Source organism: Lynx rufus, unplaced genomic scaffold, assembly GCF_022079265.1.
Source record: "Lynx rufus isolate CCGP_SWC_20201006 ecotype Redwood Valley unplaced genomic scaffold, mLynRuf1.p SCAF_38, whole genome shotgun sequence".
NCBI lineage: Eukaryota > Metazoa > Chordata > Mammalia > Carnivora > Felidae > Lynx > Lynx rufus.
The window spans coordinates 1,384,945-1,411,916 of record NW_025814854.1 but is presented as its reverse complement, the minus strand read 5'-3'; the positions used below and the strand labels follow the sequence as shown (position 1 = coordinate 1,411,916).

The 26,972-nt window shown below is 60.6% G+C and overlaps 1 protein-coding gene across 4 annotated transcripts in view; it reads left to right on the top strand.

The window, feature by feature from the left end:
- Positions 1 to 2,440: 2,440 nt before the first annotated feature.
- Positions 2,441 to 26,972, top strand: part of SH3BP2 (SH3 domain binding protein 2) — a 35,751-nt gene continuing 11,219 nt past the window's right edge. The window contains exons 1-3 of one of the 4 annotated variants that reach the window (XM_047094149.1): positions 2,441 to 2,527; positions 17,496 to 17,545; positions 17,784 to 17,938. Coding sequence is in view for 1 of the 4 variants with exons in the window: in XM_047094147.1 (XP_046950103.1) it covers positions 20,159 to 20,241 (83 nt within the window). In the remaining 3 variants the exon portion in view is untranslated. Of the gene's footprint in view, positions 2,528 to 2,547; positions 2,860 to 17,495; positions 17,546 to 17,783; positions 17,939 to 19,569; positions 20,242 to 26,972 lie in introns of those variants that run through there. The other 3 variants (XM_047094148.1, XM_047094150.1, XM_047094147.1) reach the window with 3 other exon arrangements.

Here is a 26,972-nt window from a genome sequence, read left to right as displayed (position 1 = left end):
CTTCCCCATTCGGCTGAGATCTCCTGCACACACAGGCAGTTTGCATTCCTGGGAGATATTTCTCTGGACCACCTGGTTTGTGCAAACCATCTGCAATGAGCCTCTCTGTCATCACCCACCTTGGAGTGTGGCATCTGAAGTCAGCCCCTGCCCATCCTGTCATGCTGTCATGCAGGGGCTGGAGGCATGGATGTCTGGCTTTTTCCCACTCTGTTCCAGGTCTGCCCCCTGCCTAGCCACCCACTCCAGGAAGAGGTCACTCATGGATGACACGACAATGTCTGCTCATGTGTCTATCTGCTCCTTCCCACAAGAGAGAAGCAAGAGCGAGGATTTCCCTGCATCACCTTGGTGTCCCCAGGGCCCAGCAGGGGTCGGCACTTGGTCTGCTGAACTGCCAGAAAACATGTATGTCCAGCCACAAGGTAATGAGCACTGTGTCAGGAGCTCCAACGCAGCCGAGCCGGCACTGAGCCTCCTTCACATGGAGCCCTGTTCCAAGAGTGAGGTGCCATGTGGGATGCTAATGGTGGCTGAGGCCAGCCAGTTCCACGGTGCTTCTGTGGCCTGGAGGAGTAGAATTTCAGAGTCTCTGGAGTGTAAGTTCAGCCCTGACAACCAGACTCAGTTGTGGATGGGTGGGTGGGTGGAGTCACAGACTGGGGGCAGGGTGAGGGGCGGTGCTGGGCCAAGCAGGGAGAGTATCTCCCTGAGATACCTGAGTACCCCCCTGAGAGGGGGCTTTAGGGCTGGGGTACCAGGCCCTTTGCTTGCTCCTATTCTTCCCCCAGCTTTTGCCAACTCTCCAGCAGATGCCCCTTCCCCCATTTCACAGATAGAGAAACTGAGTCCCTGTTGGTTGAAGGCTTTCCCGTAGCCTTACCAGCCTCCGACTACCCCTTCCTTACTTAGCTTTGCCCCTTCCTCTCAGGTGGTCTTGACTTCATCGTGGTCTCTTCCTGGTGGGCATGGGCCTGACCACTTGGTTTTCTGGCGTGTCCCGGGCAACTTCTCTGACCCCAAATGTGTCTCATCAGAGAGCACATGAACTGTTGCAGCCAGGTCTCCCCTTTTGGGGGCCGGGACCGTTGCCAGGCAGCTCAGGGACAGGTAGACAGCGAGGTGCCTAAGCTCTGTCCAGCTGCAAGTGGACAGCCCCCCTTGTCCGGCAATGTCTCCTTAAGGCCCTCAGAGACCTCAGCGTGGGCATGACCTAAACCCAGCCCCTGGGTGACCCCCATGCCTGTGTGGTTCAGAGCCATCCAGTCCAGCCATTTCCCCCTGCTGGACTCTGGCCCTTCGTACCCAGTGCAACACAGAGGCAGACCTTGGCCTCCCACCTGGGCAAGGCCCAGCCTCTGCTGGGCTGGCCTTCTGCTCTCCCCATCAGCCTCTTTGGGCCCCCAGACAGATCCTGTCCTTCCTCTGCTCACAGCTTCCTAGGCTCTGGGACCAGGATCCAGCCTCCACTCATCTTGGAGATGAGCCCTGCCTCCTCCTCCTCATGCCCTAAGCAGTGAACCCCTTCCCCAGAAGGCTTCACTCACCTGCAAGCTTGCAGGCGTTGTTCCTTCGCCCTAGAATACCTTTACTCTATCTCCACTGCTCACATTGCCTACCTGGCCCTTATGGTTCCCTGCCCCCCACTCCCCAGGCCGGGGAGAGCTATTCCTCCCAGAAAGGCCCTTCCCCAAAGAGACCTGCCAAGCCCCCTTCCTCCACTAAGCCCCAGCCCCTTAAACAGGGTTATTTGGGTGTAAACCTGGATTGTAATCCCCCCTCTCTTCCTCAGCTATTGGGAGTGGCCTTGCTGCTGGGAGCTTCCCAGGAGGCAAAGTAAAAAAGTACCCTATTTTCTGGGCCTCACAGTGTTGGGGCCAGATCCCTGGGCCTTAGGAGTCCAGACCTGGTCTACGGGCTGTGTCTTGGTTTGGAAGCAGCTGAAGGTGCCCTGGCGGCTCTTTCTTGACAAAGGGCGAGGTTCCAGAGGCTCAGTTCCCAGCAAGCCCTTCTCTGCCAGGGGGGATTCAATCCATATCTCTGCTCCGTACCTCCTGATCAGAGTCAGACTGTTGAGTCAGGGGTCGGATCAGGGACATATACCACCTCCTCCAGCAGGATCAGGATTGCAGGGTTGAGAGGGGGGGCAGCGCCACCTCCAGGGGGGCCACAGTGTCAAGGGCGGCCTCGCAGAAAGAACAGAAACGCTGCTCATTCGTTCATATTTGCATTTCCTGGGCACCTACTGTGCGCTGTGCACGGACGGCGTGTCTACGCCCGCAGCGGACGCCCACCTTCTCCTCCCCGGGGCGGGGGCGGGGCGGGGAAACGACCCAGCCCCGCCCCCAGCCGCCGCGCGGCAGATAGGGGCGGGACCCAGAGCCTGGGAAGGCGGGGCCAGGCTCGCGGGGAGGGGCGGGGCCCTGCGGGGCGGACCCGGGCGGGCCCCAGTGCCTGGCCGCGGGTCCCGCGGGCGGGAGCCGCCGCCGGCACGCAGGGCCCGCGGGCCGGGTGCAGAGTCTCACCGGTAAGGCACAGGCGGGGCGCGATCGAGTCCCCCGGCCCGGCCCGGTTTCCCTGGGCCAGGGTCCTCGGCGCTTCTGCCCGAGAAAGCGCGCGGGTTCGGGGGCTTGCACGGTGTACCCCGGAGGTCCAGGGGTGGAGGGCGGTGGCGTCGCGTCGGGCCCGCGTACCTCTCTTTGTTCTCCCCCCTCCCGCTTCCCCCCCCCCCCCCGCTTCCCTAGGCCCTTGGGGCTCGAGGGCCCCACAGCGCCCCTCCGCCCCCAGGCGACCGTCCGGACCGAGCCTCCAAAGGCTCAGAGCGGAATTTGCTCCCACCTCCTCCTGGTAATCCAAAAGGTGAGAGGAAAGCTGCTTATTGGAGCTGATTCACATTGAAGTGTGAGTGACTGATAGATCCGTGGCTCTGGGGAGTCTGTGAGTCTTACTTGGGGAAACAGTGAGTGCCAGAGAGGGTGGCAGAGAGGATGGGAGAGTTCGGGGCTGGGGACAGCCTCCTGAAGGCCGGTCTCTTCCAGCCGCGCAACACTTTCCTGCTGCTCCAGGCCTTGGCTGCCCCTGGTGAGGTGGTGCCGACCTGGGCTTCCTCTGAGAGTGTTGGCAGGGACTGAGCTCTGCTGCCCTGTGTCAGCCTGGGGCCGGTGCTCTCTGCCACCCTTGGTGACCACGAGCGCCTCACATCCCCTTTCTGTGCCTTCATTTGTTCATCTGCCAGTGCTGGTCATGTCTGTGCCTTGGGCTGGTGGCCAGACCAAGTAAGCCGCCCCTCAGAAGTGGCTCTGGCCTGGGATGAGGGCTCTGTGTGGGACTGCTGGGGTGTCCGTGCGCGTGACAGACGTGTGATCTTGCTTATGAGGCGTCAGCCAGTCCCCAGCACAAAGGGGCTCAGAAAATGTTACTTGCAGTGACAGCTATGATGGTCATGATGACATGTGCAGACTTTTTTCTCAAGAGTTGGGGGACCAAGGGGACATGGTGAATCCTGCAGTGGGAATAGGGTCCCAGGTTCTTGTCCAGCTCAGCACTGACTCAGTGTGACCCCCAGGGGTCAGCCCCCAATCCTGTCCATGCCTGGCTCTGCAAAAGCAGAGGAGGGGGCTGGGCCCCATCACCTGCTGGAACCTCCTGCCACTGTGTCCTTTACCCAGGAGGGCCACACAGGGCGCTCCTGGGAGTCAGGGCTCCACTCCTGGTGGAACAGGGGGCCAGGGTGGTGGCTCTGATGGGTAAAGACTGTCAACCTCCCCTTCCTGACCTCCCCACCCCTGTTACTTGGCTCTGTGTCCCATACTGGAGCACACCTGGGCAGAGGAAGCAGGCAGAAGGGCAGACAGGTAGATGGTCCAGGCCAGTCCCTGTCAGCTGTCTGGGAAGAGGGTACTGATGGGGCCCTGGCCCTTTCAGGGAGTCCCTCAGGCCCACAGAGTCAGGAAAGAGCCCCCCAAGGAGGCTGGCCTAGGAGAGAGAGAAGGCAGATGGGGGGGGGGATGCAAATGTGTTTTGTCCCTTCCTATTATTCACATGGACAGAGGGAAATGAGGTGCTGAGTGAGCCCCTGCCGTCCTCTTCTTCCCTCTCCCCACCCCCCACCCGCAGGCAGCCCTGCAGATGGGAAGCCTGAGGGAACACAGACAGACAAGGTGGCCCAGCTTGGTCACAAGGGGCTGGGTCCTGGGTTTGAGTTTGGCCATGTCGATTTATCAGCTGTATGATCTCCTCCGGGAGATCTCACATTGCTGAGTCTTGGTTTCCTCATCTGTAAACTGCGGTAGTGAACCCCTACCTAGTGGGTGGTTCTGTACGTCTGAGGGGCTGGTGGTGGCTCATGGTTGGTGTTCAATGACTGTGAGCCTCCAAACTGAACAGCAGGGACAGCTGGGCCACCTCTGCTTGGGAGTAGGGGTAGGACCAGACATGGAAAGGCCTGGGGGCAAAGGGCAGGCTCTGCTTGGGTCTCGTGGCAAAGGCCTGAATCTGTGAGGAGTGGCCAGGGTTGGGGAGCCACCTGGGTCCTCCTGGCTTCTGTCCTTAAAGCTCTGTGGTGAGATACCCAAGGTCAGTGACTGGCAAGGTAGTAGGTGGCCTCAGTAAGTTCCAGGCACATGCATATGTGGTCCTTAGGTACCCCCGGGTAGTGCGGCCAGCCTGGGCAACCTGGCTGGTGGGCTACAGGTGGCCTGTGCAGGCAGGGGTTGCAGTCAAAAAAGAGGGGGGCTGTTCTCTGAGCCATGGTGGATGGCCTTGGAGGCAGGGACAGACTGAGCCAAAGTCTGGAAGTGGGAAGGGTGGCAGACCAGTTTGACCAGAGTGGCCTGGTGTGTGCCGGGTATGGTGAGGGCATGGATGGGGCAACCCGTAAAAGGGCAGAGGGGCTCTCAGAATGCCCCCCAGGGTAGGTGGTCTCTCTCCAGAAGGCCTCTGGATCTCTCCAGTGGCCCTGACTGGGCATTCACGGGCCGGGGCTGGCTGGCCCCATGTGTGGACCACGTAAGTCCCAGCCAGAGGTGGCGGGGGGAGCACATTCTGGGCTCATCATAGCCTCAGGCAGGCAGGCCCAGCGTTTCTGCCAGACCACCTTTCTCACCACCTCTGCAGGCCTGTGCAGGGGAGAGTGGACAGAATGGTGCCTCTTAGTCTCAGGCCAGGAGACCTGAGGCTCCTTAGTGACACTCTGATACTTCCTGACCCTCAGGTGACAGAAGCCCCTGGCTCTGGCTCACACTGAGGGATTTGGCCTTGGGGGCCAAGCTCCTGAGCTGCACGTGAAAGCCAGGAGCAGTACAAGTGAAATGAATGCCAGCCCTGCTGGGCTCTCAGTGGGGAGGGGCTTCACTGTGCTTGAGGTGACTTCCAGCTCTGAGGCCACCTGAACGGTCAGCCTCTGCTCACCCCTGCCCCAGATTGTAGGCCGTGCTGGATCCTGATGGCAGGGCTGCTGTTTCCTTCACCCCTGGCCCACGTGGGCTGGCCATGCCAGGTTCTAGTAGTCTTAGCCAGCTGGTCTCCCGGGATGGGGTTGGTGTGCTTGGTTGCTGGAGGCAGTGTCCCGGGGAGGTCAACAGGGCCTGTGGAGCTGGTGGGGCATCCGTGTGGTGTCCACACCCCTAGCCCTTGCAACCACGTTCTGATTCCGAGAAGTGCCCTGTTTCCTCGTGAATCAGATGTTTATTGTGCGCTCGCTGAGCCCAGGGTGGGGGTGGCCTGCTGCCAAGCATGCCTGTTCCAGGCCACTGAGTGGGGTGTGGGTGCCTGCCTGCTGGAGCCTGCAGAGGGAGCGAGGTCCCCGCCCCAAGTCTGAAGTGGTGGTGATGGCTGTGCTCCCCCACGGAGGGGCGGGGGGGGTGGGGACTGAGCCTGTCCGGCAGGCTGCGTCCACTTCAGGTCTGAGTGACTCCCTGGACTTCGGTCCTTTCCGTGTGAAATAGGGTGAAACCAGTTCGAATGCCTGATGTCCTTGGGAAAAGTGAATGAGATGCTGCCTAGGAGCCCTCATGGGCATCTCGAGCCCCGTGAGGGGCTCCATCAAGGCCGCACCCCCAGACCCCGGGCCAAGACATTCCTGCTCTTGACCTTGCACAGACTGTGCAGCTCCATTTTGAGGGTTTCCTCCAGCCTGGCCCGAGGTGATGTTGTAATCTAGCAGCCCTGTTCTGCAGTTGGAGGGCCACGTGTCTGCATACCCTGGCTGGCCTTGAGGCCCCACCCATGTCCTGAGCTACACTAGGAGCCAGTCAAGCTCCTAGCCCTCAGTGCTGGTTGCCCCCAGCAAGGCGGGGAAAAAGTCAGAGGTAGACCTTGGGGCTTGGAATGCCAGGGTGGGGCCTTGGCTTGTCCCCACAGTCCACTTGGGGCTCTGGCTGGGGGCCTGGGCCCTTGCCACCTGGCTTCAGCCCTTGCCTCTGGAGCAGAGGTGGACCCCTTCAGAAAGCTGCTGCCCCCAGCCCTCTGCTCCTCTGCATATGCTGGGTGCTCTGTGTACCATGGCCTGGTCAGCATGGGCCCCAGGAGTAGACAGGCCTGCAGGTGGAGGGCAAGACCCGCTGGCAGATGCCACACGAGGCAGCTTGGCCTTGGCCCACCCTGCCTCTCTGTCCCTCAGAAGTAGTTTAATGAAAGGCCTAAGTGTCTGTCCTGCTTGATGCTTAGGGGACCCTTTCTGGCCAGTAACCGGGTGCCTCCTCTGAGCCTCCCAGTTCATTGCCTGGTCACCGTGTTTACTGGGAACTCATAAAGGACAGGGTGCCCACATAGGCCTGGTCTGGGGGGGGGTGTGAGGTGCATGTGGGCCCCCCCCACAGGGAAGTCCCACTGTGGAGCATCCCAGAAAGTTCAGAAGGCACGGCTTCAAGTGCCGGCGGGCAGGTGGCACCGGGGCGGGGGCAGGGCAGGGCCGGGCCCTCTTTGAAGTTGGCTTGTTACTACCTGCCTACATTTAACTGTCCGCTCAGCGTCTGAGATGAATCCGTGCCGTCATCCTGGAACCCTCTGCTGCCCAGCTTGGTGGAGTTGCCAATCAGATAACCGTGGGTTGTTTGTTGTGCTTCGGCCTCGCTCAAAGGTTTCTGTCATCATTCCCCACCCCCCCCACCCCAGCTGACTGCCCTGCCCCAGCTCTGGGTTCCAGATGCTCTCAGTGGCCCCAGCAGGGTTCAGATGGGGAGACTGAGGTGGGGTATCCTGGGGGTCCCACCCTAAATGGAAGCAGTTCCTTTCTCGGTGGCTGTTTCCTTTCCTGAAGACGTGTGTTAGGGCCAAGATTGCGGTCAGCCTGAGCTCCCCTGAACTGCAGGCCACTCTGGAAACCCAGTCTTTGGGTCCCAGGGAGCCAGTCCCCGAGGTGGAGTTGGTGTGCAACCAGCAGGAGAGCGATGAGGAAGGCCCCAGAAGCCCCAAGTGGACAGGTGTGAGGACCACAGCCTTGTGTCAGAGCTGGAGGGAGGTGCACCGGGACACTCAGCGCCTGCCTTGTCTCCTGAACGTCCCTCCCTAATCCAGCTACTTCCTTTCCTCCTATTTGGGGCCGGAAAGGGAGAAGCTGTTTGTGTTGGCTCCCTGGGTCCCCTGATAGCCAGGCGGACACAGCACTGGGGGCCTGGCCCTGACAGGCAGATCAGTGGTCAGCTGGGCAGGCAGAGCGTGCAGTGGCTGTGTCTCCTAGCCCTCAGCCTAGGATGGGAGGTGGCCTGTTAGGCCTAGAACGTCTAGGAATGCAGGAGGTGCTAAGCAGGGGGCAGGGTGCTGTGAGCTGGACGCAGCAGAGGGCCTCAGAGCCCCTGCAGTTGGTGTCAGGCCACCAAGGCCTCCCTGCCGACCCACCCAGCTCGGGTCAGAGCTGATGGTGCTTGGCGGTAGCCCCTCAGGCTCCAGTGTCTGCCTCCCTGCACCCTACCCTGTCTCAGGATCTTGTCTGCATTGTACCCCCTTCCTCAGGCAGTCCTCCTGTCTCTCCAATCTGGCTCAGGAAGGATATGCTCCTCCGGGGACCTTACCCCGACACTGCTGCCTGGTATGTGACAGGGCCGGGACCCCCAGACTCCCAGCGCTGGCTCCTTGCCACAGCAAGCTACTTGGGGGAGGCGGGGCATGGGAGCAGGAGACTCTGGAATCATTTCCCTCCCAGCCCAGTTTGGTTCCAGACCGTGGGCTACAGCTGCCAGCGGAGGGCGATGCCTGCCCTTAGGTCAGGGCTCTGTCTCTGGTCTGGTGGTGGGGTGTGGGAACGCCCCAGGCTGGGAGCAGGTCTGGGTTCTGTCCCACCTGGGTCAGCACCAGTGGTCCACAATGGAGTGAGGAATGGAGCCCGTCTCCGAGGCCCTGACCTGTTTTGGGGTCCTGGGCACCTGGCCTCGGAAGGTCTGCCACCTGGGGCAGGGGCTCTCTGAAACCAGTCTTCCCATTTTCCTGGGACTGTGATGGGAGGGTGAAGCGCTGTGGTTGGTGGTGGCCATGTTCACTGCGGAGGCAGGAAGTTGCTGAGGAAGGAAGAAGGTTGAGAAAGAGATCCTACTCCTGAGGGGATCTAGGAGGCCCTGCCCCGAGCCCAAGCTTCCCAACAGCCAGGCACGGGGGCGGGGGTGGGGAGCAGCTGTTCGAGGGCCAAGGTCTTGGGAAGCAGGAGGAGACTGCCCACTCCAAGCCCAAGCCAGCGGCCTCCATGTTGAGTCATGCACCCCCTCAAAAACCTGCACGGAGCCCTCCTGGGTGCCTGGCCTGGGGGTGGTCCTGGCCCTGCTAGTGGGCAGCACCCAAGAACGGCACAGGAGGTGCCGTGGGGGGCATCCATGATGGGGCCTCCTTGGGGTGGGAGCAGGAAGGGGAAAAAAGGGGCCAGGCTAGGGGCCCTGCGGTGTGTTGGCATAGAGACTCTGAAGGAGAGACCTGGAGAAGGCAGAAGGGGTGCAGAAGTCAGGCCCGAGGGCACGGGAGGGTCTCGAGCAGGGGTTGGTTTCTATTTTCAAAGTTCACTCGGGTCTGGAGATGTTCCCACATGCGCAGCCCCCCTGCGGCAATGGCCGTGAAGCTGCTTGGGTGGGAGTGGGGGGATTGGAAGGGGGCTTAGACATGTAGGAGAGCTACGTGTGGTGGGGAGAGGGGGTCAGCTGACCAGGGTGGAGTCAGTGACCGCAACCGAGCGGCTGTTGGGCCTGTGGGGGAGGCAGTCCTGGTTAGACGGGGTAGCGCTGGGCCCTGGTGCTACTGACTCTGCACCGCCCCCGCCCCCCCACGTTGTTTGCTGGCTTTTCTGGCCCACAGTGATGTGACCCCACAGCTGTCTCCCTGGGGATGGGGAGGGTGTTCCTAGAGCACCCACCGAGCCGTACCCCCTCCCCCTCCCACCCAGCAGGCTGCCCCAGCCAGGAGGAGGCCTTAGGGGCCGGCACCCAAGAGCTTGGCTCTGGGCTCTGCTGGCCAGCAGAAGCCTCCTTGCCTCTGGCGCCTCAGTTAGACTCCCTGTCTCTGTTGCATGTGGGGATCTGAGGGAGTTCTCTAGGGCTCTGGCTCAGGGCTAGGGTGTGGGGTGGGGGTGGGCAGACGGGAGATCTCCGGCCGTGGGGCTCACACAGGTCTGGGCTGTGGTGGCTGGGCGCGCCGACCAGAGCTGTCTGTGCCTCAGGAAGGGCCCGGCCTGGGATCCCTGGGCAGCGATGGGGTAAGCCCCTCTTCCTGCCCTGCGTCACGCTCTGAGAACCCTCAGGGAGCCATGCCCCAGCCTGATTGTGGGGCATCAGGGGTGTCTTGGGGTGTTCTGAACTGGGGCCGAAGGCCAGGCAGGAGTTTGTCAGGTGGGGATGATATGAGGAGGTCAGGGAAGGGGTGTGAGGTGTGCACTGTGGTTGAGCACCGGCTGGGTAAGGACCTTGAACTTGAGCCTGAGTGTGATCACCTTTGAGAACCTTGAGAACCACCTCTCTGCTGCGGCTCAGAGCCAGGAGAGGGTGGGGCGGGGGGACAGGAGGGTGGGCCTGGGGTACAGGATCTCACAGGACACCTGGCCTTGGAAAGGGGACAGTGTGCAGGACAGCACGGTGGCTGGACGTAGACCCCCTGATGGAGGGCCCAGACTGCTCGCAGGGGAGACTGGGGACTGGGCTCTTTTCCCGCCAACCTGGGCCCCCTGCCAGACCCTTTTCTTCATTGGGCCTCCAAACAATGGGGCAGTATGAGGGCGCCTGGGAGCAGTCTGGTCCCCCTGTGGGGGGTCTGTGCTGAGGGCGCGGGAGGAGCCAGTGGCTGAGTCATCCTGTCCAGTGCCCAAGCCTGGGTTCCCAGGCGAAGGAGGAACGCACTGCTCTCAGTTCCTCTAATGGGGGGCTGACCTGCTCCCCCTTCCCTCTTCTGCCCCTCTGTCCGGCCTCTTCCTGTGTCCTCTCTCTGGCTCCCTCCCTCTGGACCTGTCTCTGTCTCCCTGTCTCTGTCCAGCCAGAGACCGAGGCCTGGGAGTGGCCACAGCATGCTTCCCCAGGCCCTGCCCACTGTAGCCCCGACAGGCGGGCTAGCCTGTCGCCTGGGTGTTCCCCTTTGCTGGCCTGTGAGTGACCTCAGAAGGTCACCGATGAGAGGGCAAGACCAGGCCGGTGTGAGACCTCCCGAGGCCAACCTAAAATTTACCGATGGATACAATGTGACCAAAAACAAAAGACAATGCAATAAAATTAAAAAAAAAAAAAAAAAAGGCAACAAAAAACCTCAGAAAGTAAAAAGTAATCAACAGCATCAAAGAAAAAAATGGTTTGAAAACAGCTTAAAAATGTTCTGTTGGGGGGGCGCCTGGGTGGCGCAGTCGGTTAAGCGTCCGACTTCAGCCAGGTCACGATCTCGCGGTCCGTGAGTTCGAGCCCCGCGTCAGGCTCTGGGCTGATGGCTCGGAGCCTGGAGCCTGTTTCCGATTCTGTGTCTCCCTCTCTCTCTGCCCCTCCCCCGTTCATGCTCTGTCTCTCTCTGTCCCAAAAATAAATAAACGTTGAAAAAAAAAATTAAAAAAAAAAAATGTTCTGTTGGGGATGAAAGTATAACAGTAGGTGGGTTAAGACAGAAGAAAGACCTCACTGTAAAAGGCTGAAATGAGCAGAATGAGAGAGAGATTTTGTCGTGTAGACTCCCTGCTCTGCGTTCTGGCCTGGGGCAGGGTCAGCAGGAGGCCAGAACCCCATTGGACAAACGGTGACCTGGGGTTCCTGGTGAGTAAGGAGTCCCTGGAGGATCCAGATTGGGGGCCACACCTCATGACCCTGCCCTGACCTAGCAGCCCTGAGCCAGTGAAATGTAGAGTGCTGAGGGACACCACGGTTTCCTGTGGTCTAAGGGAGGCCACCGTGGCAGGAAAGATACTAAGAAGAGGGGTGGTGGGACAGATGGCGGAGTGACCAAGGCCACTGACTGCTGCAGGGGTCAAGGCTGTGTCCCTGGTGGCCTAGCCCAAGATGCCTTGTCAAGTGGCTGCCAATGTGGAGGGCTCACACAGCTGCCTTGGCCTGGCACAGGTGGACAGCAGGTGTCCTTACAGTGTGCCCATGATGGCTGACCTTTGGTCTCTGACTTCGGCTCCCTCGAGGAGCAGTGGGGCTGGATCTCTCTGGCTGCCTCCTCTACCCACATCCCTCCCTAGCATCAGTTTCATGGCCTTGGCATCCCCCTGCTGTGTTCCCTTCTTACACCTTGCCCTGGTACTGAGATCTGGGCTGAGTGGGTGCCCTCTACCCTCAGAGGCCCTGAGACCCAGTGTTGGGACAAGTGGCTGTCTCAGAGTTCCAGTGAACGGTCGGTCTTCTTTGGTCCTCAGGGACCAAATAAGCCCATTTGCACCAGGACCCCATTGCAAATCAGTGAAACTGGGCCCGGAGCCTAAGCCGGAATGGGATCCTGGCCTGGGACCTCACCCTGGGGACAGGCCTGGGATCTCATCCACACTCAGCTGGGCATGTGGCCCTGACAAACAGCTCTGAAATGAAACTGCTTTTGTCCCTCTGGTCTGAGGTGCGTGCTCCCTCCTACCCCAACCCCAGGCCCTTTGCACAAGTTGCTTCCCATCCGGGACACCCCCCATGTGGTTTCCGTGCTTGGCTACTTCATGTGGAAGATGGCTCCAAGGATGCTGGCTGATGTGTCACCGTGTCTGGGTGGAATGGTGGTCACAAGGACATGAGTCAGAAGTGGCTGCCTCCCCAGCAGATCGGGAGCCCCGCTCTGGGTGGGGCCGGCTTGGATCCTGGGGTGAAGGGTGTGGTGTTTGCCGGCAGGTGGCAGTGCCCTGACTGCCTCCCTCTGCCCCAGTACCAGGAGAACTTGGGGGTTGCGCTAATGCTCTGTGCAGGACAGACCAGCACCCCAGCCCACCCTGGCCCAGTGGTGGACAACACTTCCTGCTCTCAGTTTTATTAGCTACCCAGTGGGGTTCGGCTCTGGCTCTGTAGGGGCCCCCCCGTTTCTGACGGAGATACTGTTTCTGGGATATCTGATGGCCTGCTCCTTCACTTCATTTGACTCTCTGCTGAAGTGTGGACCTCTCCATCCACACAGCCCTAGCACTGAGCGCCGGGCCTCCTCGGTTCTCACCCCGCTGAGCCTGCCAGCTCTCGGAACGGCCTGAGTTACCAATGGAGACTCCGAGGCTTCGGCTTCTGCTTCTTGCCAGTCCTTGTTCTGGGGTGAGCACTGTCCTCCCCCTGCAGCACTGGCAGCAGTGAGCCAGGCTCAGGCTGAATGTCTCCCGACTGGGCTGTCCCTGGGCTTTGGACGTGAGTGTAAAACAAGCAAACCCTGAGCCCACAAGGACAGGCTGGCATGCACCAGCACGCCGCATGGTCTGTCCCGCCCCCTGTGCTGCAGCCTCCCGCCCAGAGCCTGCGGCCCCCCTCCCGTTGCCCTCTGGGCTGGTGTGTTTTCTGCCCAGGTGGGAGCCATTGTGGGGCTCCTCCTCTCCCTTCGCGCCTCTGGGAGCCAGCCTCAGCAGGAAATGCCGGACTGTGTGGTGTGGGTGAGGTGGCTCTGGGCTCCAGGCCCCATGGGCAGTGCCGGCTGGATGGCTGTGCTGCGGCCTTCTTGGCCTCCCTTTCCTCATCGGGAGAGCAGCAGTGTGTACCCTTGAGCAGCTGGGGACCGCCTAGGCCACGGAGCTGACACATTGGTGGACATTCCAGGCCCCTGCCCTGGCCCGGTGGCTTGGCCATCCGTAGCGGGAGGGGACTACAGGAAGGAAAGCACCCTAGCCTTCGTGACCCCCTGGCCTTGGCCTCAGCAAGTGGGGAGTTTGCCCCCGTGGGATGTGCGTGCGACACAGGGGTCCCCAGGAGGGTCTGGTTGATGGTAGCCTCTGTTCCTGAGGAGGCCGGCCTAGGGCTGGTGGCAGGAACCAGGCCCCCTGTTGGGGAGGCAGGCCTCGCACCGAGCACCAGAACTGCCTTCTGGAGCCCTCTGCTGCCCAGTAGGATGGGTGCTCAGTGAGTATGTGCTGAGGGAGCCGATGTGGCATGGCCTGGGAAGGACAGAGGGGGAGCAGACTGGATTTGGGGAAGTCTTGGTCTCTGTGGATCCCTCATCTGGCCAGGGATCAGCTTATCTCTGACCTGAGAGGAGATGGTGTCTCTGTTTCTGGGCATCCTGCCAAAAAAGCAGATCTCCTGCCCAACCACATTCCCTGGACCCCTGGAAGGTCAGCAGCAGTGTTGGGCAGTCTTGTCGGCCTGGGGCCTGGCCCACCAGGTGCTGGGGGTGTGAGGGTGCCTGGTCTGGCCCCACATCTGCTCTGTCGGTGACGGTTGCCAGCCTTGCTTTGTGGACGAGGACACAGGCTGGGAGAAGTCATTCTGGGGAGGGGTTCAAGCCCTGCTTGGTGGGCACCAAAGCCCCTATACTGGGCATATGTCATGTAACCAGAGGCCCCCAGGGGTGGAGAAGTGGGGGTACTTGAGGCAAGAAATGAGCGTCCTGGGCTGGACGCCATGGGGAGTAAGGGGCACCCAGCTAGCCAGGGATGCAGTAGCTCATGCTCTAGAAAGTACTCAGTGCCTGCTTCGTGCTGGACACACTGTGGGGGGTGGACATGAGGAGTGACCGTCCTCTGGAGCCGATGCTGAGGGAGGGACAGGTGGTCCCCAGACAGACTGAAATGCTCAGGTGCGGGGTATGAAGGGAGGGGCAGACTCTCCCGGGAGCTGGGAGAGGGGTCCTGCGTGTGGTTGGAGGCCTGTGGGTGCGGTGGGTCACCTCTGGGTGCAATTCCCAGCGCTATGGGAATGTGGCTCAGAATGGGGCCATCAGTGGCCGGGGATCCTGGGGTGCTCGCGGGTCCAGACCCCGAGGGGCCGGAAGGGAAGGTGTAGCCCGGCTTCGAGCAGGATGGTTTGAGAGCACACTCCCCCTTTCCAACATGACTGCGCTGACAGTGTTCGCAACAGAACCCCAGTGACCAAGTGCCCCTGGAGTATCCCTGCCCACCAGCCGTGCCAGATGGTCCTGGGGACATCCTGCACCAGAACTGTCAACCCCATTCTTCACATGAGGAAGCTGAGGCTCAGAGTGGGCCACAAGTTTAGAAGAGGGGATTGAGCCAGGCCTGTCCCCAAGGAAGCCTGTGCAGTAACCACTGTGCTCTTTTTGCCCACCCAGGTCCTGAGGCTGGAGCAGCCCCTTCATGGGGAGCCACAGGGGCAGGAAGCCCTGAGCATCTCTCTTGGGGCTAGCACTTTGGGGCAAGGCTGACGAGAGGCAGGCTGCTTCCGCGGGCACGGGCCAGGAACTCGGGGCACACATCAGTGGTCTGGGACATTTTTTCTTAATCAGTTAAAAGGCACAGACTTGTTTAAGTTCTGATGAACCGAAGCGTGAATCCTGAGCACCTCTGCTGCTTGTGGTTTGAGGCAGGAGAGTGGTTCACGCCAGTGACGATGCCAGCGTGGTTCCCCCCAGACCGAGCCTGCCCCTCACCACAGCCCACAGTGGACCTTGCCCCTCACACAGGGACCTTGGCCCGGGGCTCCCGCCATCCTCCCTCCTGCCTGCGTGCTGCTCCTTCCCGGCCGGGCTCCAGCTCCCTCCTGGGGAGCCTCCCTCTCCGGGGCTCTGCTGGAGGGAGCTCTGCCCTGGGTGTGAGCCCAGGGGTACCCCCGACTCTGTGAGGGCCCCTAGCTCTGCTCTGCACTCTGCCCAGCTTGGGAATGTTTGCTGGAGGCAGAGACGCCAGGCCAGGGAGAGGAAAGCTCCGGGGTGCTGTGTGACTGGGGCAGCGTCCAGGGATGCGAGGGCCTCATGAGTCTTCTTTGGGGACAGAGCTTGAGGGCCAAGTGTCTCAGAGTAGAAGCCCCACCCCCAACCCCATCCTGACCCAGAAGCCCAGGCCCCAGGGCGGGCAGCCATGCATGTGGGTGTCTTTCTGCACTTCCCTTAATTTCCTCTGCGCTTGGACACAGGAGTGACTGGACGCTTCCTGCCTCTATCCTGGGCAGCCCTGAGACCCTGGGGGCCTTCTGGACCCTAGCACACCGCTGTCTTTCTGGGGACACTGGCAGGCTCCAATGCGTCCAGTTCATCTCTGTTTTGCAGTTAGCAGTCTTGAATATCTGCTCGTTGCCGGCCACCCCTCATCTCACCGAGGAGGGATCCTGGGCCGTGGATGGGCCTTGGTGGTGGCCACACTGGACATCAGTTCTTGTTCAGGGTCAGATTAACTCTAAGTACACTCTGGCTCTGAGGGATGGCCTAGGCAAGGGCTAGTTGCAGCCACGTGAGGGGCATGGCCGTGTGTGTAGACGTGACTCTGAAGCCATCTGTCCCATCTATCCATCTGGGCCCTGCATGGGTCAGGCACCAGCCTGCCTCTGGGGATTCAGCGGGACCCAGGCCAGTGGGGAGTGCTGGGGTATCCGTGTGATACTCTGGTGTATCAGGCTATGCCACTGACGGAGATTTCAGAGAAGGGTGTGAGGTTCTAGATGGTTCTGTTTTCCAAGGATGAGGGAACATTTTGGAGAGGATTTAGTTTGCAGGTAGAAGAGATTGGCAGGTACTGGGAATGGGGCATGATGGATGGGCCTATGTGGCAGGCCCAGAGTTAAGGGCCCAGGGCTGGAAGCAGGAACCAGACCCCTTATACCTGGCCAGGGAATCAGGCTGACCCCTGCTTCATGGTGGAAATGTGCTACGGAGGGGCTGGCCAGGGGTGTGAACCAGAGGCAGGAGGAGGGCTCAGCAAGTGTGATGGGTGTGAGCTGGGTGTGGCACCCAATCCCGTGCTTGGGAGGGCAGGAGGTGGTGGGCCAGGCCCGCAGGAGGTGTGCACAGCCAAGGAGGCCAGCTCAGGTTTGCTCCGTCCAGCTGGATGCCCATGGCGGGGGCTGCCCACAGAACCCGTCTCTCCCTGCAGGATATGCTCGGGCTTCAAGTGAAGTTGGCCCAGGGAAAGGACTTTGGAGAGTCCCTGTGTGTGATAGTTTCCTAAGGCTGTCCTAACCCAGCACCACCCCCTGGGGGCTTAAAACAATAGACATTCACTCTCTGAGTCCTGGAAGGCAGAAATCCAAAATCCAGGGGTCGGCATGGCCATGCTCCCTCCGGAGGCTCTAGAGAAGGATCCTTTCTTCCTTGCCTTTTCCGGCTTCTGGTGGTTGCAGAAATCCTTGGCTTCTCTGGTTTGGGGCCACGCCACTCCAGTCTGTGCCTCTGTCTCTTCTTTCTCTTGTAATCCAATCCTTGTCATTGGATTTAGGGCCCATCTGGCCAGTCCAGGATGAGATCCCTAACCACATGTGCAAAGGTCCCTTTTCCAAATAAGGTCACATTTGTAGTATCTGGGGACTAGGACTGAGACATGTATCTCTTACACTGGGTGACTCTGGGTGGGCCCTGTCCTCTACATCACCCGCTCCCTCTGCCCAGTACCACCCTTGCAGCCCTGCTCTGGAAGGCAGCCTCTAGCCTCAAGTATGGAGAGAAGAGTGAGGCTCAGAGAAAGGAGGGAAGTTGTGTCTGCGGGTCCTAGAGCTGGCTCTAGGTGGACCGAGGCCCTGCGGGAGGGGCTGATACAAAACATCTTATTTTGAGAACTTGATGTTTTTCCCCATCATGGGTGCCAGCCACCCCTCCCTGGGCCCAGGCCCTCCCCAGAGCCCAACAGGCCCTTCTCAGCACCTTCAGTGCCTGAGCTGCCCCTGAAGGTGGCAGACGGGCACCGGGTTGGGCACAGGGGCCCGGGGTGCCTGAGGGAGACCCGGGGCTGGCGTTCCCAGGGACATGGTTCCATTCCTCACCCCTCCGTTCTCTGGCCATCAGCCTGGCCGGTGCCAGCATCTCTGAATGGCAGTGTTCTCACGGTCAGCGCAGGTTACAATAGGACCAGCTTCGTGGGCTGTGAGCACACGGGTGAGGAAAACTCCGTGCCCAGCTGCAGAGGTCACGCTGTGCTAGGTGTTTGCCTTGCTCCTGAGGAGGCTGAAGACCCCAGGAACTCAGAGTGAAATCTCTCTGTCTTGCTTTCTTTTCAGGCTGACCCTTGGCCCCTGCTGGCCCTGCTGGCTGGCTCCCACCCACCCTGGTAAGTGCCCTACGTTTGGTGTGGCGGGGTGGTCCCCAAGCCTGGCACTTTGAGGCACCTGCCCTTGGGGCAGGGGGAGGAGCCGCAGCTGGGGGAGGGTGGGCTAGAGACCACGGCCGTGCTCCAGCCTCACGCGTTTTGCTGCCGGGATCCTGGCGTGGGATCATTTCCATGGCTATCTCCAGCACACCGTAAAAGGTCACGGAGCTGCCATTATTGGAGGGTCCTCTGTTTTCAGGAATGTAAATGGCAGTGTTCTTCGCTGCAAGGATAAAGTGATGCCTCCGGAGGTAGGAGGGCACATGAAGAAGCTGAGGCCCAGAGAAGAGCGGCCTGCAGAGGTCACATAGCAGCCCAGGACTCCTGACCTCCACCTCCCAGAGGGAGACAAAGGTTGGAGAAGGGGCCAGCATGGGTCTGACCCCTGATGGGGATCCTAGTCCCCTCATGGCCCTCTGCCCCCTCCTACCTCTGCTGTTGTTTAGGTGCTTGGGGACCCTCCAGGGCGCGAGGGCGGGGGAGGCTCTGGCTGCTGCCTTGACCTCAGGCCTCTTCATCCATCCACCTGTCCGTCCGGTGAGGGGCGGTGCATCCTGGGGAGTGTTGGCTGGCTCCCGGTCCTCGTCTTGGCAGCTTCTCACCCCCACGCCTGTACCCCAGCCTCTCTGGGCCTCGGTCACCCTGTTGCCCCTGGATTCCTCCCCACCCTGTGGTGTTGCCCTGAACCCCTGTCCTGTCTTTGACTTCCTCACCCCGGCCCCTCCCAGCAAACCCTGCCTCCCTCTGTCAGATCCAGCCCCCTCCCCTGGAGGCCTCCCCAGTCTAGTGCCTGCTGGGCCTGCCGCCTTCTGTGGACCCCGTAGCATGGCCCTTGAGGCCGAGGCCCCCACCCTGGCCCAGAACTGCCCATTGGCTTGTCCTGGCCGGATCATGGCCCAGGAGCTCCTCACCTGCTATTTTATCTCAACCCTCAGCACCCATTTCACAGATGAAGAAACTAAGGTTCAGAGGTACTAAGTAAGTTGAGGCCACAGAGCTGGCACAGGACAAAGGTGGGCTGAGTGTCCAGCTTTAGCTTGCTCTGGGGCCCTCTATCCACCCTGGGCAGACTGCAAAGAGGAAGAAGGGGCAGAAACCCCCCTCTAACCCTCCCCCTTGCTACCTGTCTGTCTGTTGGTGTCTGTCTGTCATGGCCAACTTTCTGCCAAAAGCACAGTCTGCCCTTAGCCACCAAAGGGCATCGAGGCTGGCCTAGGCGTGGGGAGGCCAGGGCAGCCATGCCTGTCCTGAGGAGAGCTCAGACACAAAGGTCAAGCCCCCCATCCTCTAAGAGACAGCAGGTGGTCTGTGGCCCCAGATAGGCCCCCAGGTAGCACGAGGGCCTTGGCAGGTGTCTGGGGCGGTGGACGCTGTGGGAGATGGAGGTCCCCCGGCCTGGGAGCTGCCCTCCAGTGCCCTGACTACAAGTATGTGAGACGGCTAGGTGCCCCAGGAAACTTGGTGGACAAGACCATCAGCAACTCCCGGGGACCCTGTGGTCTGTGGCCTCTCTGACCCTCAAATCCTGCTGTGGGGGGGGGGGTGGTCCCAGAGTGCTCCTTCCTTTGGTTGGGCCTGTCCTCTGTGGGAGAGGTATGACCTTGAGACCCAAGCTCAGGAGAAGAGAGCCAGGGGATGTGGGGGCTCAGCACCGAACAGCCTGGGCTTGAATCCCTGCTCCCCAACTTTTTGGCTGTGGATCTGGGCAGGAGAGGCACCCAACCCTTGTGGGGCAGCGTAGGCTGGGGAGGGGACGCATTCTGAGTGGGACCTGGGGCAGGACCGGACAGTGGCAAGAGCGTGCTCTGATAGTCGTCAAGCCTGGTGTTGAGAGTGATGATTGCCAGAGGCAGTGAGCCCAGCTCTGTCACAGAGGCCATGCCTGGCTGGGGGAGACGAGGAGGCCTGTGGTAGAGGAGGGAGGGAGGGTGGCAGGCAAATGCCTGGGCCAAGGCTGGGAACCTGGTCCCTTGGTCCCTTGGTGTCAAAGGTCAGAGAGGTGGAGGTAGTGAGTTCCCAGTGTTGGGTGTAAGCATCAGCTTTGTGAGGGGAAGGGGCTTCTGGGGCCAAGGAGACACAGTGTGACAGCCCATGGCTGGGAAGGGGCTTTGGTCGTTTCCTGGAGAGAAGCCAAGCATGCAGAGGTGGCCACAGGAAGTGTGTGTGGGGCATCAGCAGGGAGCTTCCTCCCAGGGGACAAAGCTGGTCTTGCCCCGGGGCCTGGAGAGCTGTGGTCTCCGGCTGCAGTAGGGCATGGGGGCAGTGCTGGCTAAAATCCAGCAGGCCTAACAGCGCTGATGGGTGCAGCCCTGGGTCTCACTTCGGCCTCAGGACCTGGGAGGGTAGAAAGCAGGAAGTGCTGGCTAGCTGGGGCTGCCCAGGGACCCGGCAACAGGAAGTCTCCGGAGGGGAGGAAGCCTGGCGGCCACAGGCCCCAGATGCAGCCGGCGGCTGTCAGCAGGAGGGAGCTGTGGACGCAGCTGCCTGGGCAGCACCCAGGACAATGCCGGGGCATCAGGCCTTCCCCGCCTGGGGGACGTGGGCTGTAGGTCCTCCCTGTGGCCCCTGAGCCACATGGCCTCCCTGGGCCTCAGGACACCTGCCCCCAGCCCATCGACAGACAGGAGGAGAACCATGTGCTGGGTCAGTGCTCTCAGGTCAGTGCGGCTGCCCCGGGACGGGGGGCTTAGCAGGTGGCGTGAACCCCGGGCCTGTGGAACTGTCCAGGCTGAGCCCTGGACCCCAGAGCCGATAGGCTGTGAGGAGAGCCCTGCGGAACTGGATGGGGCACAGTGGGAGCCCCAAGAGGGAGCCTGCTGCTAGGACACCCCTGCCCCACCATGTGCTACTCAGCCCGCAGCTGGCAGGGAGGTGGGGGCCCAGGTTGGGGGGCGCCTTCCCACCGCGTATGCTGCCAGGTCCTGTGTGCGCACACATTGAGTGAGTATGTGTGAATGGATGTGAGAGTGTGTGTGTGTGTGTGTGTGTGTGTGTGTGTGTGCGTGGACCATGCTTGGGAGCCTGGCGTGGAGCTGAGGGGCTGGGGGGCTCTCCGCCTAAAGCCCAGGTCATGCCCCTTCCCTCTGGCATGGCTGCTTGCCGCCTCACCCCCCCCCCCCCCCCCCGCAGGAGATGTTTGGTTTTGATTCTCTTGTGGAGGAAGATTCTGGGAAGAGAAAGGGGGAGGGGAACAGAAAGGGGAAAGGGGAAAACAGATGGCCTGGGCGTGACCCCACTGCCACCTAGCGCCTGCAGGGTGCCTGCCTGGGGGCGTGGCTGTGCCTGGAGAGTCCCCCACCGTTTACTGGATGTGTAACTTTGGGCAGGTGACTCAGCCTCTCAGACCCTCGGTGTCTTCATCAGTGGTGTGGGGATGACGCCAGTTCACACGTCAGGGGGTGTTGGGATGATGATGTGGGGTGATCCTTGAGAAGCACAGAGCCTGGCTAATGGTGAATGCCCAGGGTGCTTCTCCCAGCCTCAGGGTTCTAGTCTAAAACGGGAATAAAGCATTGAGCCCGTGGGACTTAAGGAGCTGTCAAGTAGGACATTCTAAACTTCGCCCAGGCTGGCAGCCTGGGGCACGGGGGCCACCCACAAAGGGTCTCGGGAGCCCCTGGAGGCTGTGCGTGTGTGTATATTTATGAGTGAGTGAATGAGTGTGTGTGTCAGTGTGCGTCCATAAAAGTGTGTATGAATACATAGTGAGCTTGAGCGTGTGTGACAATGAGTGCGTGTCTACAAATGGGTGTGTGTGTCTGAGTGAGTGTGTGAGTGAGTGTGGGCGTATGAGCGTGTACGTGTGAATATATTTGTGTCAGTGGGCATACATGAGAAAGCATACGTGTCTGTGTGTGTGTCTGTGTGTGTACGTGTGTTTGTGTGGGTGTGAGTGTGTGAATGAATGCATTTAGGTCCCCTTTTCACTGGGGCCGGAGGTCCCAGCCTCCCCTTTCCCTGCAGCGCCCACAAAGGGCCGGTGTGGTCACCACTGACAGGAACCCCTGACACTGTGGTCGCACGAGGCACCAGCTCCCTCATCACAGTCAGGGCAATGTCTGCAAGTGTCAGAGAGGAGACCGCAGGAGCTCAGCCTCCAGGGCCCCAGCTTGGCTCTCACACAGAGGCTTACACCTATGCACACGCATGCACACACACTGATGTGCACGCTCTAACCTGTGTGTGCACTGTGCAGCTCACAAGCACAGCCTGCCCGAGCACACTATCTGTGGCACTCACACGTGGGCCTGTGCAAATCATCACCACACACCTGTGGGGCTCACAGCCCCGTGGTAGGGGGCAGCCACAGAGCCTGCACTTTGTGGGACTCCTCAAGGACTGCCTCTGGGGGACTGAGCGGTTTTCATCCACAAGCTCTGCCCCTGTCCCTGCTCCTCGGTCGCCTGGACTAACCTCTACTGTAAGAGAAGGTCAAGTGAGCTCAGGAGCGGAGACCAGGGCATGTGCCTGAGGTGCCCGCCTTCCAAAGGTCACACGCCGTCTGAAAGGGTTCATGGAGCCCAGCGGCCACCCCCATGCTGGCCACCCTTACGCCAACCTCTGTGTCATCAGAGTCCTGCCCCAGTCAGCCCCTCTGAGCTGCAGGGAACCAAGCCCCTCCCAGCATAGCAGTCTCCCTGGGTGGCCTCAGTACCCTCCTCTGTAGGGAGAGGTGCCCTGAGGGGTGTCGGGGGACTCTGACGACTGGACTTTCTGTGCTCACTTTAAGTGAGAGGAAACAGAGGTCAGAGGAGGACAGGCCTGGTGGGATTTGAACCTGGCCCTCCAGCACTGTCCCTGGCGGCTCCCACCCAGGGCGGCTCAGCGGGCACCCCCAGCAGCACAGTGAGGGGTCCCTACTGCTGTGTCTGCCCCTGCAGAGGGAGGGACTGAGGCTTCCCGCTGATGAGCCCATGGAATGAATGAGTGGAGTTAAACCCTCAGGGGGCTGGGTGACACCGTGGACATTGAGGGAGGTAGCCGGGGAGGCCAGGTTGGCCAGGAGTCTGGGTGTCTCTTGGGGGTTCCCCTCAATTTTCCTGGGCACCAGTGGAGTTGGAGTCTTCGAACTGGGCTGAAAGTCCCCAAAATCTGTGTGGTCACCACAGCCACCATGGCCCATCATTACCCTTACCCTCAGCTACCATTTCCTTCCTTTTTTTCTGCTCCAGCCTGGCCTGGCACTGGGCACTTGGTCAGGTGTCAGCCCACTTCACCCACTGGTACAGGGTGGGGCCAGATGGGGCCAGAGGATTTGGGGGCCTCAGGATGGGTTTCCCCTTGGGTAGTGCATCCTCTGGAGAGAAGCTGAGGATGTCAGCATCTGTCCCTGCAGCGAGGACGTTCCTAGGGGAGGTGAAGCTAAAGTACAACCTGATTCTCTCACGACCTACCCTCCACACTAAGGTTAGTCAGTGGCCACCTAAGAGCCCTCATTCTGCCCACAGAGAGACTGCGGCCAGGCAAGAGTGAGGCTCTCATGGGCCTGAACCTGCCTGGCCACTGAGCTGAGCCGGAGTGGGGCTGTATACTGCCCTAACTCCTCCCCTCCAGTTTCCCACACGTGTGGGACTGGGAGGAGTGGTGGGTTCCATACTTGTTCACAGTAGCTGCCCCTCCCCCAGGACACACGCTGGGGTCAGAGGAGGACAGGCCTGGTGGGGTTTGAACCTGGCCCTCCAGCACTGTCCCTGGCGGCTCCCACCCAGGGCGGCTCAGGGGGCACCCCCAGCAGCACAGTGAGGGGTCCCTACTGCTGTTTCTGCCCCTGCAGAGGAAGGGACTGAGGCTTCCCGCTGATGAGCCCATGGAATGAACAAGTGGAGTTAAACCATCATGGGGCTCGGTGACAGGGCCAACATTCTGTGCCCCCTCTGGGGCTCCCTGGGTGTCCCCTCTGTGCTGGGCCTGAGCTGTTGAAGATGGGGAACAGCGACAAGCTAGCGTGGTCAGTGTTAGGTGGAGGGAAGGGTGTTCTAACCCCACAGAGGGACACAGGACCCCTAGAGGTCAGGGAAGACCACCTGAGGGAGGGAACACTTGAACTAACTCTCATTTTTGGATTGTTCATTGCTAGTACATATATAGAAGTATGGCTGTTTTTTGTGTTTTGATCTTATATTCTGCTAGCTCATTTATTAGTTCTAATAATTGTTTTGTGGGTTCTTTGAAATTGTCTGTATACATAACCATCTAATTTGTGAATAGTTTTGCTTCTTCATTTCCAATCTGGATACCTTTTATTGCTTTTTCTTGTGTAATTGCACTGGCTAGTACCTCCAGTACAAGGTTGAATAGAAGTGGCAAGAGTAGATGTCTTTGCCTTGCCCCTGCTCTTAGGGGAAAGCTTTCAGTCTTTTACCACTGAGTATGATGTTGGCTGGGGATTTTTCATCAACACCCTTTCCATGTTGAGGAAGTTTTCTCCTATTCCTGGTCTGTTGAGTGTTGTTCGTATCATGAAAAATTGTCAAGTTTTTGCCAAATGCTTTTTCTGTGTGTGTTGAGATGACCATGTGCTTTTTGTCTTTTATTTGATTAGCATGATATATTACAATCATTGAATTGTAAGTGTTACCCTTGCATTCCCATGATAATTCCCACTTGGCGTGGTGTAGAATCCTTTTTACATGGTGCTGAATGCCATTTGCTAGTATCTTCGTGAGGCTTTCTACGTCTACAATCATAAGGGATGTTGATCTGTAGTTTTCTTGTGATGCCTTTGGCTTTGGTGTCAGAGTAATGCTGGCCTGATACAGTGAGTTCCTTTGTCTTCTGTTTTGGGAGAAGTGAATGAAGGACTGGTGTTCATTTGAACCAATTCCTGAGGGCTGAGTTAGTTCAGTTGCAACTGGAGGCAGTGCAAACAGTGTGCACTGCAGCCTGGAGGTGGTGCTTGGTGGTTTTGGGTCTTGGATTCGGGAACCACAGGGTCTGGGTGGCACAGGTGCACGGGAGGTAGAGGGCATGAGGAGAGCCCCTGAGAAAGATCCATGGGGCCTGGATCTGGAAAGGCCAGCGGGCATGAGGAGGCCCTGGAGTCCTGGAACAAAGTGGTGATGGGAATGGCTTGTGTGGTGGGGGGAGAGTGTGCTGAGTGAAGGTGATGGGGGAGGAGGTGCTGCAAGCAGGGGAAGGAACTGACACAAGTGGTGGGGGCTGCCCAGAGATGGTGGAGAGGAGGAAGGGAGGTGGTGGCCTTGAGGGCTGAGTGTGCTGCCAGGGGAGAGATTGGCAACGGCGCTGTGAACAGGGGCACACAGATGGGATGGAGCCTCTTGCTGCAGTGGGAAGGGGCATCGAGGGCCAGCCTGAAGTGGAGGCCAGGAAAGCAGGGAATGGTGCCCAGTGTGTAGCTGGGTGGGAGCAGCGCCCAAGCTGTCAGAGCTCCCTTATGCCATGGCTGGCCCATTGCTTGGACAGGCTGTGTGCAGGTGGGAGGCAGAGGAGGCAGAATGCTTGGGGGGCCAGCAAGGCCATCCCAGCCTTTGGCCAGCCTGGGGGTCCCCTAGGAGGGGAGCCCCCATCTACCCAAGCAGGCGGGAGCTGCCAAGGACTGGACCTTGTACCTCCTGCAGGGAGACTCCTGCAGAGAGACTCCTGCAGGGAATCCAGGGCTGGAGGCCCATGGCGGCAGATGGGTTAAGCAACTTGCCCAAGAGGGGGGCAGGAAGACCCACAGACCCACCCTGGGCCCCAGTGCCTGCAGGCCACACCCGCTTCAAGCCCACCAGCAACCCTCGGAGGCAGGGCGGCCCTCACCCCCATATGCAGAGGCGCAGACTGAGGCTCAGGGAGGAGAAGCCCCTCTCCCAAGGGCTCTAGCCAGCCGGGAGCCCCGCCGTGTGCGCCTGCTTTGCCTCGCCCGCTTCCGCAGCCCGGGCCGCGCTGTGGACGTCCGCTTCGCGCCCCGAGCCACCGTCCCGCGTGGGCGGTTGGGGAAACTGAGGCCGCGCGGCGGCGGGCGGAGCGCCGGGTCCCCACCTGCCGCGCCCGCCCCGCCCGCGAGGGGAGGAGCCCGGCGGCCGCCCCGGGCGGGGGGCGCGGCGGGGCGCGGGGCGCGGCATGGCGGGCGCGGGGCGCGGGCGGCGGGGCTGGGGCGGGCGGGAGGCGGGCGCCGCGGGGCCGGGCCCGGGGCCGTGTCGCTGCGCGCAGGGACGGCGGGCCGCCGCGTGGACGCCGTGAGTACCGAGCCGCGCTTCCTGCGGGAACAAAGGCGGGCGTGGGCCGGCTGGGCGGGGCGCGGGGCTGTGTCGCGGGGGCCGGGGACGTGCCTTTGTTCGGAGCCTCCTCCGCTGTTGGCGGCACCCAGGCCGAGGGGTTGGTTTTGGGCAGATGGAGCCGGAGGGGGGCAGCCTGAGTGACCCAGGCAGAGGCCGGGGGAGCAGCCCCGGACGTTTGGTGGAGGGTGCTGGTTTGCCAGCAGCAGAGTGGTTTTCTTTGTGTGTGTGTGTTTGGGAGTGGGAGCTGTAGTGGCAGGAGTCCCAGAGGACTGGGCCTCTGGGTCTAACCCTAGTGACTCATTGGGACACTGACCACACACCCAGTTCAGTCCAACTCCACTGGGGCCCCAGGAGGGATCCGGCACCAGGTTCAGGCAGGCACAGGCAAAACGGTGCCCCGTGGGGTTGCTGTTCAGAGGGACCAGTGGCGGGGGACCCGGATATGAGGTGGCTCACAGAAGAAGGGACTCAGAACCTGGGTCTTGAAGGATGAATAGGAGTTCTTCATGTGAGGAGGGGTAGTGGTCAGTCATTCCAGGCAGAGGCCGGAGCCTGGCATGTTTCAGGGAGAGCAGCTGGGGTGAACAAGAGGCTGGACAAGGGCGAGGGCTGACGCTGGCACTTGGAATGTCCGGTCCTGCGGGCCCGAGTTAACGCTGAGGCAGTCAGCCTGCCCCTGGTGACTGTGCGCTGTGTGGTCCTTGCCTGAGGGATGCCCCAGCTGATGGGGAGGCAGGGTGGATACCAGCCAGCCCACTGGATGGCCATCACGGCCGCTGCCGATAAGGGTGTGCTGTGTGCCAGGCTGTGTCCACTCTGTCTTTCCATTCTACAGTTCCAGCAACTGAGGCCTAGGGGTCCCCCAGAAAGCCAAGCCAGGATGGGAAGTGGGGACTCTTGACTACCTGTTTTCCTGCTTCCTGGGCTCAGGGCCTTAAGGAAGGGATGGACTGAAGCTGGCGAAGGGCAGGCAGGAGTGGAGGGTGGGGCATCTGGGGGCCATGCCCCTCACCCCTTCCCTGCTAAAGGGTCAGAGATGGTAGAGAGGGTGACCAGGGCCTGGCCCAGCCCCTGTACCTCTTTGACTTCATTAGGCTGTGACCCTACTCATCTGCTAGAAGCCCTCCGTGGCGGTCCCCATCGTAGGTTCACGTAGCACTCAGATT